The sequence below is a fragment of the Diplotaxodon limnothrissa genome, linkage group LG12 (genome assembly GCF_057381915.1).
Source record: "Diplotaxodon limnothrissa isolate DT_005_m linkage group LG12, D_limnothrissa_male_GT1.1, whole genome shotgun sequence".
Classification (NCBI taxonomy): Eukaryota; Metazoa; Chordata; class Actinopteri; order Cichliformes; family Cichlidae; genus Diplotaxodon; species Diplotaxodon limnothrissa.
In genome coordinates, this window is record NC_140607.1 from 13,113,226 (window position 1) to 13,128,848 (window position 15,623).

General features: G+C 40.1%; 1 protein-coding gene across 1 annotated transcript in view; it reads right to left on the bottom strand.

Annotated features, from left to right (window-relative positions):
* Positions 1 to 1,511: 1,511 nt before the first annotated feature.
* LOC146620939 (transmembrane protein 132C) overlaps positions 1,512 to 15,623 on the bottom strand; it is a 192,516-nt gene continuing 178,404 nt past the window's right edge. The window contains exons 7-9 of the mRNA XM_085367141.1: positions 10,133 to 10,406; positions 6,387 to 6,578; positions 1,512 to 2,955 (exon numbers count right to left, since the gene is read on the bottom strand). Coding sequence (XP_085223267.1) covers positions 1,789 to 2,955; positions 6,387 to 6,578; positions 10,133 to 10,406 — 1,633 coding nt within the window. The 3' untranslated portion in view covers positions 1,512 to 1,788. The remainder of the gene's footprint in view (positions 2,956 to 6,386; positions 6,579 to 10,132; positions 10,407 to 15,623) is intronic.

Consider the following 15,623-nt stretch of genomic DNA (forward strand, 5'->3'; position numbering starts at 1 on the left):
GTAGTGAAACAGAGAGTGTTAGTCTTCAAAGTAAAAATTTGACCTTTTGAAATGTGTCAGATGCAGCAGGCACAACCTAAGTCTACTACTGCTCCTGTAGAAGTTAGCAAGTCTTTACAGACAAGCTGGTGTCTTCCGTGCAAACTACAGTTGATTGGGGCAATTTGCTAGCGACCAAAGTAATCATGAATAGGTTTTCGGTCCAACAGTCAGCAATGACTGACCAACCAGTTGGGGGAAACACATTTCCCTTAGCAACTAAAGATTGCTTGGGGGTCTTCTGTGACCGGGGCCTCTGTAGTATGATGTTTAAGCTAATGTGCGGACATGAAAATGGTATAAACCTTCTCAGCTGACACACGATAAGGGAAATAGGCAGAAAAATAGCCGGAAAAGCTGCTAAACCTCTGTGTAGGTATCTGGTGGGGCTCCATTTAGTGCCGAATGCTGACAGAAGTAAGCTATTCTATACGACATCCCCAATTCTACTCAAGGTAGCGCCACTATTTGCTGAAACGAATAATATTGACAATGCCCCTGATTAACAACCTGATTCATACTGCGGCAACAGTTAACATAATGTGAACATTTCTCTGCTTGATGGAAAATAATAACACACTCACGCACACACAATTCCCCAACACCACTGTGATGATAATAACGTTCACTGAGCAAAATGCAATTTTTCAGCCGACTGCCCTTGTTTAGGAAGTTTTCAGAGAAGATTATTATTTGTGCAATTATCTGAATAATAAAAGATCCACTTCCAAAAAAAGGTAATATTTCCTACCTTGCGTGTAATTATGGGACAGAGGTGTTAATTGGTATTTTCTTCAAACCTTGAAAAACTTTTAACTGAGAGGGCGGTATTGGGAAATGTCACATTATCATGATGGTCAGCCATTTGGTTTAAAAGCTCCTTCACATATACTGGCTGTGGTGTCAGGGTACTGGATTGTAATGGACAAGATGAGAGTATTGATGCTTTTCTTCACTGGCCAGCATTAAACGAGATTAGATTGTGTTGTTGCTTGTAGGTAAATTACATCTTATAAATAGTCTTTGATACAAAGATCAGTGTGTAATTGGCTTCACCTTCTCCAATCTAAAGACTCAATGCCTCACAATGCTGCAGTCAATAAAAGCTGATGCACACTCTTGACATTACTGTGTATTCCTTAAATGTTATGAAAATACAATATACAGAGCAACAGTACAATGCTTTGGAGATTGTTCAGTATATACATAACAGGTCGTATGCCTTGCTAAGGAGGATGACAATGAACTGGAAAGTTGTGCCATTCTTGTTTTTCTTTTCTTCCGCCCCCCCCCCCCGAACAACATGCAGATTTGTCTTGACTTGCTTTGGCCTTTCCAGAACTCTCATGTAAGAAATCCAAAATTGATACAGAACTTCCAAAGCCATTTAATGTGCACACACACACACTCGGAATATCTATCTAGTCACGTCACTGTTCGTTTTAAACTCTATATGCTTTGCTGCAGATCCTTGCACGATTCTAAATCGTGTAATAATAAAACAATGTTTAAGTGGCAACCATCTGACAAACAAAAGAACCACCTCATGTTTTTTGTCAGTGATTTATCATCAGTCATATGTGGAATCATGACATTTCTCGCAAAGTTTAATGACCCTTTGGCAGTTTGGGTTGATTCTGAAGTAAATTTACTCCTCGATCACCAACTGTGGATCTGGTTTCTGTTGAGACCCACTCTCCGCTGGCTGGAAGGCATATGGGTGAGTTTGTCACAAGTGCACACAGTACATTATGCCACCTCTTTTAAAGCACTGTCATTTAACCTTTCCATGTAACTGCGCAACTCCTTGGAGTCTCCAAGCTGCACGTCTTGACACACCCACTTAATGTCATGGCTGTGGCTTCCAGTCAGTGTGCTAACAGTGGGGTAGCTATTGTCCAAGGGGATAGTGGTGAACGTGGTAAACTTAACTCGCTTTCTCTTGGTGGTGGGGGAGTCTCCTTTGCTGTCCTTGGCTATGCAGCCTGTGTCCGCCGCCCGATGCACTTGGCTCGGCACGCTCTTCTGGGAAGAGCCTCCGTTCAGTAAGTGGCTGCCCTCCTCGAGGCCGCTGCTTGAGTCTATCATGGAGGTCTGTTCTTCCTGCTGAGGCGAAAGGCTGATTTGGCTCTCCAGCAGCTCGGCCTCGTTCCCCAGCCACACCCAGTCGTGAGCATGGTTCATGTTTTCCTGGCCCTCGATGGAGAGCTCCTTGTGACGGTATTTGAGCGTATAGGAAATGCAGTTAATAAGAAAGACCAGGATGGCGAGGCAGAAGACCCCGAGCAAGGCGTACATGCCAATTTCTAGGTCTGTGAGCCCTCGGGCAGTCTGAATGAGCTCGTCGTCCACATTGCGACCACGGGGTAGATCTACTTGTGCGGGGAAGTCAGCAAAGTCAATTGGTATGCTCTGGCTACCATCCACTGAAAGTTTATCCCCATTGGGTCTGCGGATTATTGTGCTTCTCGTTGTGGTGGCTCTCTTCAGCACACCATCCTCCATGTCAGAGATCGAACTACCGTAATAGTGTGTGTCAAGGCCAGTCCTGTCCTGGGAGGAGAGCCTGCCCCTGTTCTCCATATCATCTCCATCAGGACCATAGTCGCTGCTCCCTCCCCTTGAGGTGTCACTATGGCCAAACTTCACCCTGATGTTGCAGTTCCCCGCAGCTATAATGCTGCGTCGCTTGAACTTCTGGCACACTTCACTAACAGTCATTTCCATCCTGACCAGCAGGCCTTGACCCTCTGCCTCCGTCACAATGACAGGCCATTTCCAGGAAGGGTCCTGCTGCACTGTCACGACTTCCTCGTCTAGTGAAGTGGCTGTCAGGACAAAAAAGTCCGGATTGTAGAGGTCTAGTGGAGCCACAGAGCCGTCACTGAACTGTAGCCAGGCACTAATCAAGGCCTCCTACAAAAGAGGTAGAGAGAGAGAGGCAGGATTGTCAGACATTACAAAGGATTGAAATGATGCTGTAAAAATACTGCATAGAGCATAATTTCATGGAAACAGATCATTTTCAACAGGTTAGCTCTGAAACTCCCCTTGCTTGTTCCGCCGGCTTTAACTTATGGGAGTATAGTGAATTGTTCAAATGAGCTGCATAATGATTATTTGGATTCAGTGTTCCTTTAGTCAAGCTCACTAAGTTGTGGTTAAGCTACCTCAGCAGCTATTTTCTCTCAGCCAAGGGGCAGAAAAGATCAAACAGTTACTTTAAATATTGTTCATGCCACTGAGGCTTCGCCATACATGGGTGTCGTGAAGCCGCCTACTACTGCAGTTTCACAATTTGCATTTTAATATCACCAAGAGACAAATCCCCCAAAGGCGCACAAGTATATAGATTCCCACAGTGGTCTGTCAATGCTCCTTATATTAGTAACACCAGAGGTCTTGCAAGCGCAGTGCTGTCTGCTTATCCCCACACTCTATGTAAGAAGATAGAGCTGATAAATAGCCTTCATGCCCTCAGTCAGAAAAAAGGGTGAAGTGGAATAGTTCGGGGCAGCTCGGAGAGCTCACTGGAGAGCTTGATCAAAGAAGCCACAGCAAGAGTAGCTGCAGCAAATTATAAAGAAAAGCAAACATGACAGAATTGCAAAGTTCAGATTTTAAGTCGAAATTTTGTACAGTACTGTGGTGTTGCTTGAGCTTGCTCTGAGATTAAACTTCTGTTTCCATTAGATAACCAAAGAGAAGCGCTGCGTTACATGCTTTCAAGCCTTTGAGTTAATATATGAGTGCCGTAAAAAGAACAGACTAGCCAAGACATAGAAGAAAAAAATGTACATCTATTCAGGAAAGTAAATAATATAACAAAATTAATTAAAAAAGAGGAACTACAAATAGAAGTAAATGAAAAAGCTTAGCATTTTTCTATTTTTGTATTGTTTTTGCTATTCATTAAAGAATCAAGCTGCCAGGCTGAAGCTATGGGCTTGCCCACCAGCTTAAATGTTAAGAGAGGCTATGCCAATGGACTGCCAGCCCTCAGGCCGCACTATGCTCACAAGCTTTGGAAGCCATGACAATAAGACTCTGCTGAAGTTTCTGATAATCCTAAAACAGCGGTCCCCAACTCTCACGGCCAAGTCGTTTGGTACCAGGCCGCGAGAGTTGAGGCTCGGGTGTGAAATGTATGGTTTTCAGGGGTTTTATAGGTTTTTATTGTTATTTTTTAATTGTTTTGATCATTAACTTGGTTTCCCAGGGTCTTTTCTCTTGTGTTAAGAATAAATCTTCTTTTTCTTTGGTACGGTAGTGGTTTTTTTTGTTTATTTATCCACGACACAAGGCCGTTCCGTGAAAATATTGTTGGACATAAACCGGTCTGTGGCCCAAAAAAGGTTGGGGCTGCTGTCCTAAGACATCCAGCTTGTCTCAAAGCAGCGCTCCTCATGTAGATAACTTTTTATAATCTCTCACTTATTTTCTTTTTCTTTTGCACATTTAGACAGTTAAGGATAGTGTAATGCAAACAAAAAATAACTTTATAGAGACCCTAAAAGTATTTGAGTTGGCGATTGAGCACTTTTGGCTTCAGCTGATATTTATATAAAAAAATTATTTCATCTAATTAAGAGTAATTTAATATTCTAGGTGATAATAATTGCCAATGTAAAACAAATGAACATAATTATCTGCCTTAATCAGATCTGTCTAAATGGTCTGTGAATAATTTTCATCTAGTAGAGAAGAATCAGCGCTCACTTTTGTAAAGGAGGCTCTGAGGAGAAATGAGCTGTTAAGTAAAATCACATAGAAGTCTCTTATACGTGGGTCTGCACCAAATTATTATCTTCTTTTTCTGCTAACCTGCTAATTATCCACTCATTTTATCCATTAATCATTTTATCTATTAAAACACATGAAAGTGTTGACTATAATTTTCTGCAGCTTAAGGAAATGGAAAGATGATAATAAGATATTAGGTATGACAAAGAAAATTAGATTTGAGGAGCATCGACTATCAAATATTTGATTTTGATGGATAACTGATAACATGATTAATAGAAAATCACAGTTGATTAACGATTATTCGTTGGTTTTACTTTTTATCTTATTAAAACACCTCCACTTTCTGTATGCAACAAAGGCACTGTAAGTGTCAAAACTGAATCACTTCCAGTAACTACATTACGTCTAAGTTGAATAGTAGGGTATTTAAGCAGTTTAAATGAATATAATTGTAACTGCATATAATATTTTGTGCCAAGGAACAATGATTTTTAAACTGGACTCTTTCCATACCTGTTGACATTATGCAATCTATTTCACACTGTCTGAGCTGCCACAGAAACTCAGATTCCAGTTGATAACCCCACCCCAACCACAATCTTTGAAGCACTTGTCTGTTTTTTGTGCAAGTATTGCAATGCCCACTGTGTCATTTTAAGACAGTGGCCCCTGCAGATCTGATGAGTTGCATGTGGCTCTTTATGTTCCCCCTGATTGCAGCAGAATGTGTTTCAAGCGATGTTTTCTTTGGTCATCAGTCAACTAAAATATCTTTTCCTATCTTTACGACGTTTTACAATCAGGTTTTCAGATTTTCTCCTTTCCCTGTAGAGCCATCTGAACATTTTTCACATAATTCACTCTGGCTTGCCAAAAGTGGAAAAATGTTGCCTGTACTGATGAGTCTCAATTTCTGCTGTTAGTGTCAGAATTTGAATAAACAATATGAGCGAATTACTCCATCATGCCTTTTGTTAACAATTCAGCCTGCCGGTGTTATATTCAAATGGGGGATATTTTCTGGGCACATTTTGGGCTCCTTAGTACCAACTGAGCATCACTTAAACACAGCAGCCTACTTGAGTATTGCTGCTGACCATGTCCATTTATGACCACAAAGTGTCCATCTTCTGATGGCTGCTTCCCTCAGAATAACACACCAAAAGTCAAATAAATCCAAACTTGTTCTTGAACATGACGGCGAGTTCACTGTACTCTCATGCTCTTCACAGTCTCCAGATCTCAATCTAAGAGAGCTTTTTTGGGATTTGATGGAACGGCAGATTTGGATCAAAGATGTGCAGCTGACAAATCTGCAGCGACTGTGTGATGCTGTCATGTTAATATGGACCACAATCTCAGAGGAATGTTTCCTAGCACCTTACTGAATTCATGCCATGAAAAATTGTGCAGTTCCAAAGACAAAAAGGAGGTCCAGCCCAGTATTAACAAGATATACCTAATAAAATGGCAGGTGAGTGTATAAATTTATATGAATTTGCTCATTCAATTAGACAATATGTTTTCAAACTTGTGAGCCAATAACCCTTACGCATATTAAATGTAGTTTTGTGGTTTTTAATTTCTTAAAGCATTCTGACCTGTTTGGAGCTCTGCAAGACTTCCTGTGTGGTTGTAGTAGCCAGGATGGCCCGGTTACTTCCCGGACTGAGCTGCAGGCTCATGGAAAGGCCTGTCACCAACTGGACTCCCAACTCTGTGATGGTCACTTTGTCATCCACCACTGTGATAGTCTTCTCTGCCAGGATTGAGTCTGATAAAGGAGACAACACCTGAAAAAGTGAAGAAAAACAAGGAGAGAGATGACAGATTACCATGGAGACATTAAAGTAAAAAAGGCAAATAATTACATTTTTCTTTGACGGTATTCTTCACGAATACACGCAGTAACCTGTCACATTTGGTACGAACAATTATAGATGCTACTCAACAGCAGTGACTCAACCTAGTGTATAGCCTGTTGATGAAGGCTTTATGATTTCCTGCTCTAAACACTGAGGCCTGGGAGGTCTTTCCCAAGAGAAATCAGCAGCAACAGCAAACAGAAACGGATGGAGCAGAAAGAAAACAGCAAAAAACTTCATTAACGGAAAATACACACTGGTCACATTGTTTGACTGACAAGTGATTTCTGGCAAGTGAAATGCAAAAACAACACATCAATGAGCATCTGGCTGTGAAGATGCCACTGATTTTAGAAAAAAAAGGGAGGGATTACTGTGAGTTACAGGTGAAGCTGAGAAAATGTCTTTCCAAGGGTTTTCATCTAACATAAAAGACTTGCATGCTCCTCCGCAATATGCAAAACGATACACAAAACACACTTTTAATTTTATCTGTCGCTACTCAGGCTGGGTGGATCAAAAAACAACTCAACTTGGATGCCATCCAACCCTTGTACCTCATGTAGGTATGAATCCATTCCCTTTGACTAATACTGGTAATCTAAAAAAGAGGCACACTTTAACCCCAAAACAGAAGAACGAAGCATGCAGAGGAAGACTTCCTCCGCATGCTTATCCTCATCCGTGTGCCGTATCTTTCATCAGCATGATGCATGGCACAGGCAGTCAGCTGTCAGACCCTCGTACTTGCCGTGTTTTCCGGTTGGTGCTTATATTTTCAGGTTTGTGGTGTTTGGGGATTGAACACATCTCTGCACAGAAACAGACGGATGAGTACTCTGAGCCAGGAAACAGATCCCACTCTCACAGATGTCATTAGGAGGCTGATATTCATCCAGTTAGTGTGAAGAGCTTGACAAAGCATAGGGCTGAGGGGAGAGGACCCACTCACTACAGAGAGCCTGAAGTACAGGCTGTGACACACCAGTAATCACCTGTCTGCTATGGTCAAAGGGAGGTACTAGTCAAACTGCAACAGCAACATTCACAATTGTTACTGTCCCCGGGATAAGCAACATGTTTCCACAGCATGTTATTCTGACATGTTTTTCTCTAGAGAGAATAATGTAATGTTAAGCTAGGTAAACTCTAATTAGAGTTTAAGATATACCTAGAATTACAACCATGTTGTTGTCTGGCTGTGAACACATTCACATCCAAGGATTTGTAGTACAACATAATAAATGTAATTATTTTTAAAGATTCTGACAGAGTACAGAGCTGTAACCATGACAGCAGTCATGGCTGTTGCTACAGAGAAGCAAAAAATGTTAAAACATGAATGCTTCAAGCACATTTTTAGCCTGGCAGATTGACAGAACCACCAAAGCACCACCAATGCTCACCAGTTCCTGAGTTATGGCACCAAATTTCACCATTGACTTGTTAAATATAAAAGGTTACAAATTTAACATTTATTCTGAAATTTATTGCAATGTTTTGCCTAATTAGTGCATAAACTCTCGAGTTCTGGCCAGGCAAAGAGACTTCAGAGTTGACCACAAAGTTATAAAAAGAAGTATCCCTAAGATGTTGCGTTTATGCTGATGGGATGGATGAATGCTACACCCAAACTCACACAGTTGTGGTCAGAAGTTTAAGCTCATTACAGGAATGAATGTCATGGTAATTTGGGGCTTTTAATGATTTCTTAGAACTGTTCAGCTTCCAGGGTGGAATGATTATACTGAATATATCTTAAATGATTAAAAAAAAACCAAATTGGGTGCACCAGTTTGAAGCCTATTGGGATTTTGTCTAACCAACAAAGGGATAAAGTGTACCTACAGGCTCAAATACATACACACATCACACTAATATATGATTAAATGTATTTTAGCAAGTTGCACCTCGGCCAGATGTTTTTGGTAGACATCAACAAGCTTCCAATTGGATATTTTTAATCACTCTTCTTGGCAGAATTGGTAGAGTTCATTCAAATCTGTTTGTTTTCTGGCATGGACAAAGTTCTTATGGAAAGTCCACAATTTTGGGGTTTGTGAAGGACTTTCTAGAAGCTTAGTGTTCGCCTGCTTCATTCATTCCAAAACTAGTTTCCATGGTTGTTTGGGATCATTGTCCTGCTGATACTCTCTGTTGTGTCCAACTACCTGTTGAACTGACCTAAAGTTGAAGAATTTAGAGGTAGAAATACTTCTTCATTACTCCACCCACTTTGTGCAATGTACCAGTACCACTAATTAGATGGTACTCTCATCTAAGGGTGACAGTTTGGGGTTTCTTTCTTCCAGACCTCGACAAAGTGGTTTCTCATCTCACCTTCAGCACCTTAACCGAAGATTTAAGTGAGTGTACGTATATATTTGAACCTGTACGTAGAATTATGACCCTGTGTGGTTTAGAGAAAATCCTAAATTGATTCAAAGCTGTGCACCAAATGATTGTTTTTAATGTCATTAAGGATGTAAATCATTCCAGTCCAGTTCAGAGAAATCATAAAAAGCCCCAAATTACCATGACTGCTACGCCCGTGATGAGTGCAGAGGCATAGAACTGTATTTCCCAAGTGGTTGTAGTTAAATCACTAATAAAATCACTACAGTCTTATTTTTTTTTGACTCATTAGATCAACCACAATATTATAGTGTTCTATATTAAAACAAATCTTTGCCAACCTCAAATAGCTTCTACACTACTGTGTGTGTGTGTGTGTGTGTGTGTGTGTGTGTGTGTGTGTGTGTGTGTGTGTGTGTGTGTGCATCTATACAACAGATTTTGAGATTTGCACAATTACTTGAGTAAAGAGGATTAAAAGGAAGCACTGATCTTCCAACACAGACATTGCTGGAGTTTTGAAAGATTCTAGCAACGGCAGAATAATTGCACACTGAATGACAGCATTTCACTCGAGTAGTTTCTGGATCTCTTTTGCTGTTAACAAAGCAGGTATTCAGGGAAGAACAAGAATCAATGGCAAATACCTATTTGGAATCAGAGGCAACATTGTTCAGAGAACATATGGTTCAAATCAGGGAAGAACTGACCAAAGTGGAGCATTACAGTAAAATTGCATTTTTAAAAATTATAAAATGCAACTTGAAAGAAGCCTACTGAGTATTAGTTTTTAGGAACCACCACTTTTAACAGTTTTTTTCCTTTCTATTTATCATGATAACACTGTGCCAAGCTTCAGGGGATTGCACCAAGCATGTTACAGTCGTGCCCACTAAGATTTTAACTGTGCTTTGAAATTAAACTTAATCAAAACAGCCGGTGTACAAATTGTATTGTGGTTGCATGTGTACTAAAGATAAAAATTGTATGATTATTATGTGTTAATAAACCCCCCACTGCCTGACTAACATTCAGATTTTGTCTCATTGCAGCAAATGTAATTTTAGACAGCACCTGTAAGCTGTTGTTGTAACAAATTCTGATACAGATACAGATTCTTCGTATACCTGAATAGTGGTCATGCCTGTGTCAAGGCCCATTAGTATCTTCTTGTCCAATAGCTGTGCAACCTGTGTATTCTCTACTTTGAGGAAGTCCCAAACAAGCTCCGTAATGTCCACCTGCCAATCGGTGCCCAGCATGTAGCTGGTCTGGCCTCGAGGATCAGCTGACTCGGCTATAAAATGAGTCAGGACTTTGACCATGGCATGCTGGTACTGCAGAGTGCAGCTTCGCCCTCGCCTGTCTTCGTCGTCTTCATCCTCGCTGTCCCGTGTCGACCTGTTTAAAAAGAAAGAAAGAAAATAAAAAATAAAACAGTCTGATGTGCAAAGTGGAAAGAATTTCTTTTCTTAGCAGTGAGAGTGGCATGCCTTTAGAGACAGCAGTGTTGGCTGTTTTACAGACTAAAAGAAAAAAATATTGGATAAGCTGCCATGAAATTTGGTACAATTGAGGCTGAAACAGGATTTCTTGCAGAACTTTGCCTACATCCAAAATGCACTGACAAGTGCATTTAGCAACATGTGTTGCTAATTTGTTACTTTTGTATCTGGTGCTTAACATTATATGAGCTATGCATATGCATGCTACAGTTGTTATGCATGCTCATTGTGTGTTATCTTGATTAAAACATTACACAGTACAGTAAATCAGAGTTATATGTCATATAACTTTGATTTACTGTACTGTGTAATGTTTTAATCAAGATAACACACAATGAGCATGCATAACAACTGTAGCATGCATAATGATGTTAAAAAACAAAACGCTGCTGCGTACTTTGTGTTTATCGGTATCAACAATCTAGAAAAGGCAGAATTTAAAACACTCATTTTGTACTGATGTATGGTTTGTGGTATTTTGAGTAGCATTTTAAATTGGAGTAAACAACAAACACACAGACGGGTGTAACTCATACCGGGATGTTCACCCGACAAAACTCAAGCTATGATGCAATGTTGTTGATTAAACCAGTAAGAGGGGGATCAATCCAGCGAATGGCCATCATTTCTCTGTCTAAATGTCTCTCCTTTACTATTTTGGAGCACCCGGCCTGGATTGTAAATGTGCATACACCTCCTTACGGCTTTACTTAATAGCCTCCCAGATCGCTCTGTTGCAAGAAAATCTAATTTTATTACTTTCGGTAACAAATCAGCCAACAGAGGCACAACTATCTCTCACTAGGAAAATTGCTTTGAGTGTGACAAACTAGGTTTAAATGGTTACAATACAGCCGCAATATCATTAGTTTACTTATAACTGTATTTTTTTTTACATTTTCGCATTAACAAACACCTTTGAAGAAAACAATCAGCCTTGAATGTTGACAAAGCATTGTTTGAATGGTTATTCTGGGGAAATAAATGCTGTTACAGCTCTTCAGGCTTACACTGGGGCACGGTTGGGATTCTTCCAAAGGAAAAAAAAAGCACTTTGTCAACACAACTACTAATCATATATCTTACTGTACAGACTTGCGCCTTCCTTTTCATCTAATCATCTTCATTTGTTCCTGTGTTGCTATTTCTCTCTCACACACATAAACTCTAGTAAAGGTTGCAATCATGATGAAGGGGAGAAAAAAAACGAAATTAATCTCTTAAACTCTTTTTCTTGCGATTATCCGCTCTGCTTGTCTCTTTCTGTCTGAATCCCCTGAGAAATCGGACTGCATGCGAAGCTGTGGGAATAAAGATGTCAGCTGCATTCTCCAGAGGAAAGCCAAGGGTAGAGAGAGATTTGAAGATAAGGGCTTAAAAGCTTTGCTGGAGGGACTGATTTCATATTCGCAAGTGAAAGACCGCCTTTATTACTGTGGAGTCAATATTGTAACACTGAAAAGAAACAATTTGTCCAGCTAAGTCACAGCATACAGTTATGAAAAGTACATTTGCAATTTCACTGCATTTTGGTTTTCAAATACAATTTTTTTTCATGATGTGCCCTGTGTAGTTAAGTATTGTGTATACAAGTGCTACAAGGTAACACATAATCACATTGCATTTTTAATTAACACAGTATTGTAAAGGTTTACTGCATTTTATACATATCTCCGTATGTTACAGGAAAAATGATTCTATGTTTCTTTACCTTCTTTTAAATGTACAAAGATGCCCTTTGCCTATGGTTAGATTAGTTTAGAATTATCTTTTTAGACTTTCCCAGCAAAGACATCTTGTTTCTGGGACATATTGTTTTAGATTGTTTTATCTCTCACAGCTTTCTCCCAGCTCTCTGCTGACGAGACTAGCGCCACATATGGAGTTGTTTATTTTATCTGTTTTGTATTTTCTTATCCTGTTCTCACTGTCTTTCCTATAAAAAGTGCCCAGCCTCTGTACACGTTGTGAGTTGTTCTTGGCAGCTCACCCGTGTACACGTTTGATAAAGAAAGTAACTTTGTCTCATTGTGTCTTTATTTCTCCTGGGTCTTTTACAGAGTTTTCCCCCAACATTTCTTGGTCCTTCGGAGCCGGAGCGCCTCCATCGTGTCCCATCTCCGTGACCAGTCCACGTTGCTCGCCTGTCGACAGCTCACATACTAGGTGTGTGATAAAAGACCAAGAGCGTTAAATTCGAGTCTTGGCCAACGTTCTTAGAAAGCGACCCACGGTGGTGGGGCCTGATCGAGGTGGACCAGACCCGGCGACACTGACCAGGTAGATACAGACACACTGACACAATCTTGCGTAAAAGCGCATTTTGAATTCAGGGAATTTAAAATAGCGGAAGTAGCTCGTCGACTGGTAGCGTAGCTCGTCGACTGGTAGCGTAGCTCGTCGACTGGAAGCTTTGGAAGCTCGTCGACTGGTAGCTTTGGAGCTCTGGGTAGCTCCCCCAGCTGGGTCTAGACTGGGTCTAGGGAGTAAGTAGCTCTGGGAGCTCCCCTTATCATAAGGGTTCCGGTCGCGCGCGCGTCGAAGCTGTGAATGTGGGTGTGTGTGTGTGTGTGTATTGTTTTAATTAACGGAGCAAGCTGAATTTTCACGGTCCAATAAGAGACTGAGCTGCTCCTCCTGTGTTTTTTCTTTTACTGCTGTTCACTGACGTGCTGGTGAGTTGAGAGAACGGTCGAGTTCCGTCTCGTAAAGTTCACACCGCTTTTGGAAATAGTCCGAAAGTAGAAGGGCGTGTGAGCAACCACTCTCGTCTCTAATACCAGCGAAGGTGATAGCAGCTGTATTGTGTATATATTACTTAAACAAAAATAAGTAAATACATAAATAAGATGGGTAATCAAGCAAGTGAAATTAAGACTCACTCCTGCTGACGAGCAGTGGTGAGAAAAGAAAAGTCCAGACGCCGGACAAAAACAGTGTCTGTAAACTGAGAGATTTAAGAAAACAAAATATAAACAGTCAGAAGAATAGAACTCAACTGCCAGTTTAGTAAAACCAGAAGACGAGACACTGTGCAGTTCCCACAACCCTTTTAGAAAGCCATCACTCATTCCTGCAGCCGCATCTGCAGCACCACCCATATCAGGAAGAACTTAATAATCCCTTAAGTGAAAACTAGAGATCAAAGTAGTTTGAAGTATTTTAAAAGGGTTGAAAACAGACCCCACTGAGTAGATATAAATATAAAAAGTACGAAATAAAGATGAAGGGAAAATTACAGTAGAAATTATCTTTAGAGTATTTGAAATTAATAATAGCAAGGATAACAACCTGTAAAGTGATATTAACAATGAAACACAGTTGGCATGATGACCATGCCCAGCATGTATAAAATGAATATAAAGCAAATAATTCACACGAAAATATTTTAATAAAATAAATAAGGTATATTAAGACTGTGTCACTGTTCAGCCAAGGACAGTGTGTGAAAAGGTAACTGTCTCCACCCTGGGAAAAGGATGATTCTGCAGGTCATCTGAAGCCCTTGATGGATACAAAATAAAATGTAAATAATATATTATAATAGACCTGCCTGGTCCGCCATGCAACAGAGAGAACAAATGTGACCGCAGATTGGATGAATTCTAAATTATCTGTTTGCTGAATAAGATGATCCTAACTAACAAATTGGCTCAGTAGTAGTATAATGGTACACACTGATAAAATATTATAATATGCTATTGCTGTTATATAAGACAAAGAGGATAATATTAACAATGACATAATATTAATATGAAGAGGCACCTAAATCGGTTATGATGTGAGGTGGATAACTGTTAAGCAGTAGTCTGCATCAAGCTTAAGGTTTGCTGAAACTCAGTGTAATGACATGTGAGATGAAGACAATACAGAGAATAACTAAACTAATGAAGTGCATAGAGGCACTTGACCAGCTTGAAACCTATCATCCTAGAATGACACATTGCTGAGATAGAGCACACCTATAATAACAACCAATAAGCAAAACCCTGTAGACAACAGCTAAAACTACAGGATTGAGAAGCTGAATTAAATATGTAGACACTGCTGATGAGCATGTTCCACATTTTCTTTTCTTTTTATTTATTTGTTTCTTTTAGAGCAGAAGCTGTTGTAACACACCCGAAGAAAGACTCTAGGTCTGACCAACCGTCTCAGTCGTGGGCAAAAAGATGACAGTCAATAAAATTCTAAAAGATAATTTATTGACAAAAAATATATCAAGAGATAAAAGAAAACAGTCCAGTGTCCCATTTATGAATTGTATAAAAACACACAGTCCCAAGGCCAGAGCCAGCTATGCCACATAGCCAAGTTGCACTCCACATGTTGCCTTTAACAGGGTTAGAAGTTGTCCTTGGAGACCCACCACCCTGCAAGCATATAGTCAGTGGTCACTCAAGCCTCTGCAACCCAGCTGCCTTTAGGCTGTGGCATATAATAGGCCCTGGACTGCACAGAGAGACAAAACGACACACTTAATATAAAATTCATAGCGCAAAACCCATCCATCCCAAACATATCTGATTTCATCACATTACATACCTGCACAGAGAGACAAAACGACACAGCAGTGTTTGTAGTGTGGGCTATAAGTAGACCAGTGTATCAGTGCAATCAAGTACACCTGCCTCTAATTAGTCCAACCCCATTCCAGCCATTGGCTCACCAAAAATGTGACACACACACAAAACCACTCCCAACCCAGTGCAACTTCACACAATAATATGGAGCTGAATTAACACAGGCACATTAGTCTACCATGTTACAAGCTGCATGCTATTAAAAGCCAACATATGCAGACTTCTGCCTTGTTCGGATGGCAGCATTTTTTCTTTTTTCTTTTGTGTCCTGACACGTTTATGTTTTTTGTTTTTGTTTGATTATTTTGTTGGTTTTGGAAACGAATTTAAACGAACTTGTGACAATACTTGAGAATCACAGTGACACATAGTGATTAGGCATATGATTGAAAAATGCCTAGGTTTAGAGCTGTGAGCTATGAGCTGTGAGCTATGCAAAGTTAAATATATATATATATATGTATAAATGGGAAACAACCCTAACTTGAAAGTTTGAAATGTGTGAGATCCATGAATTGTTTGACAAACTA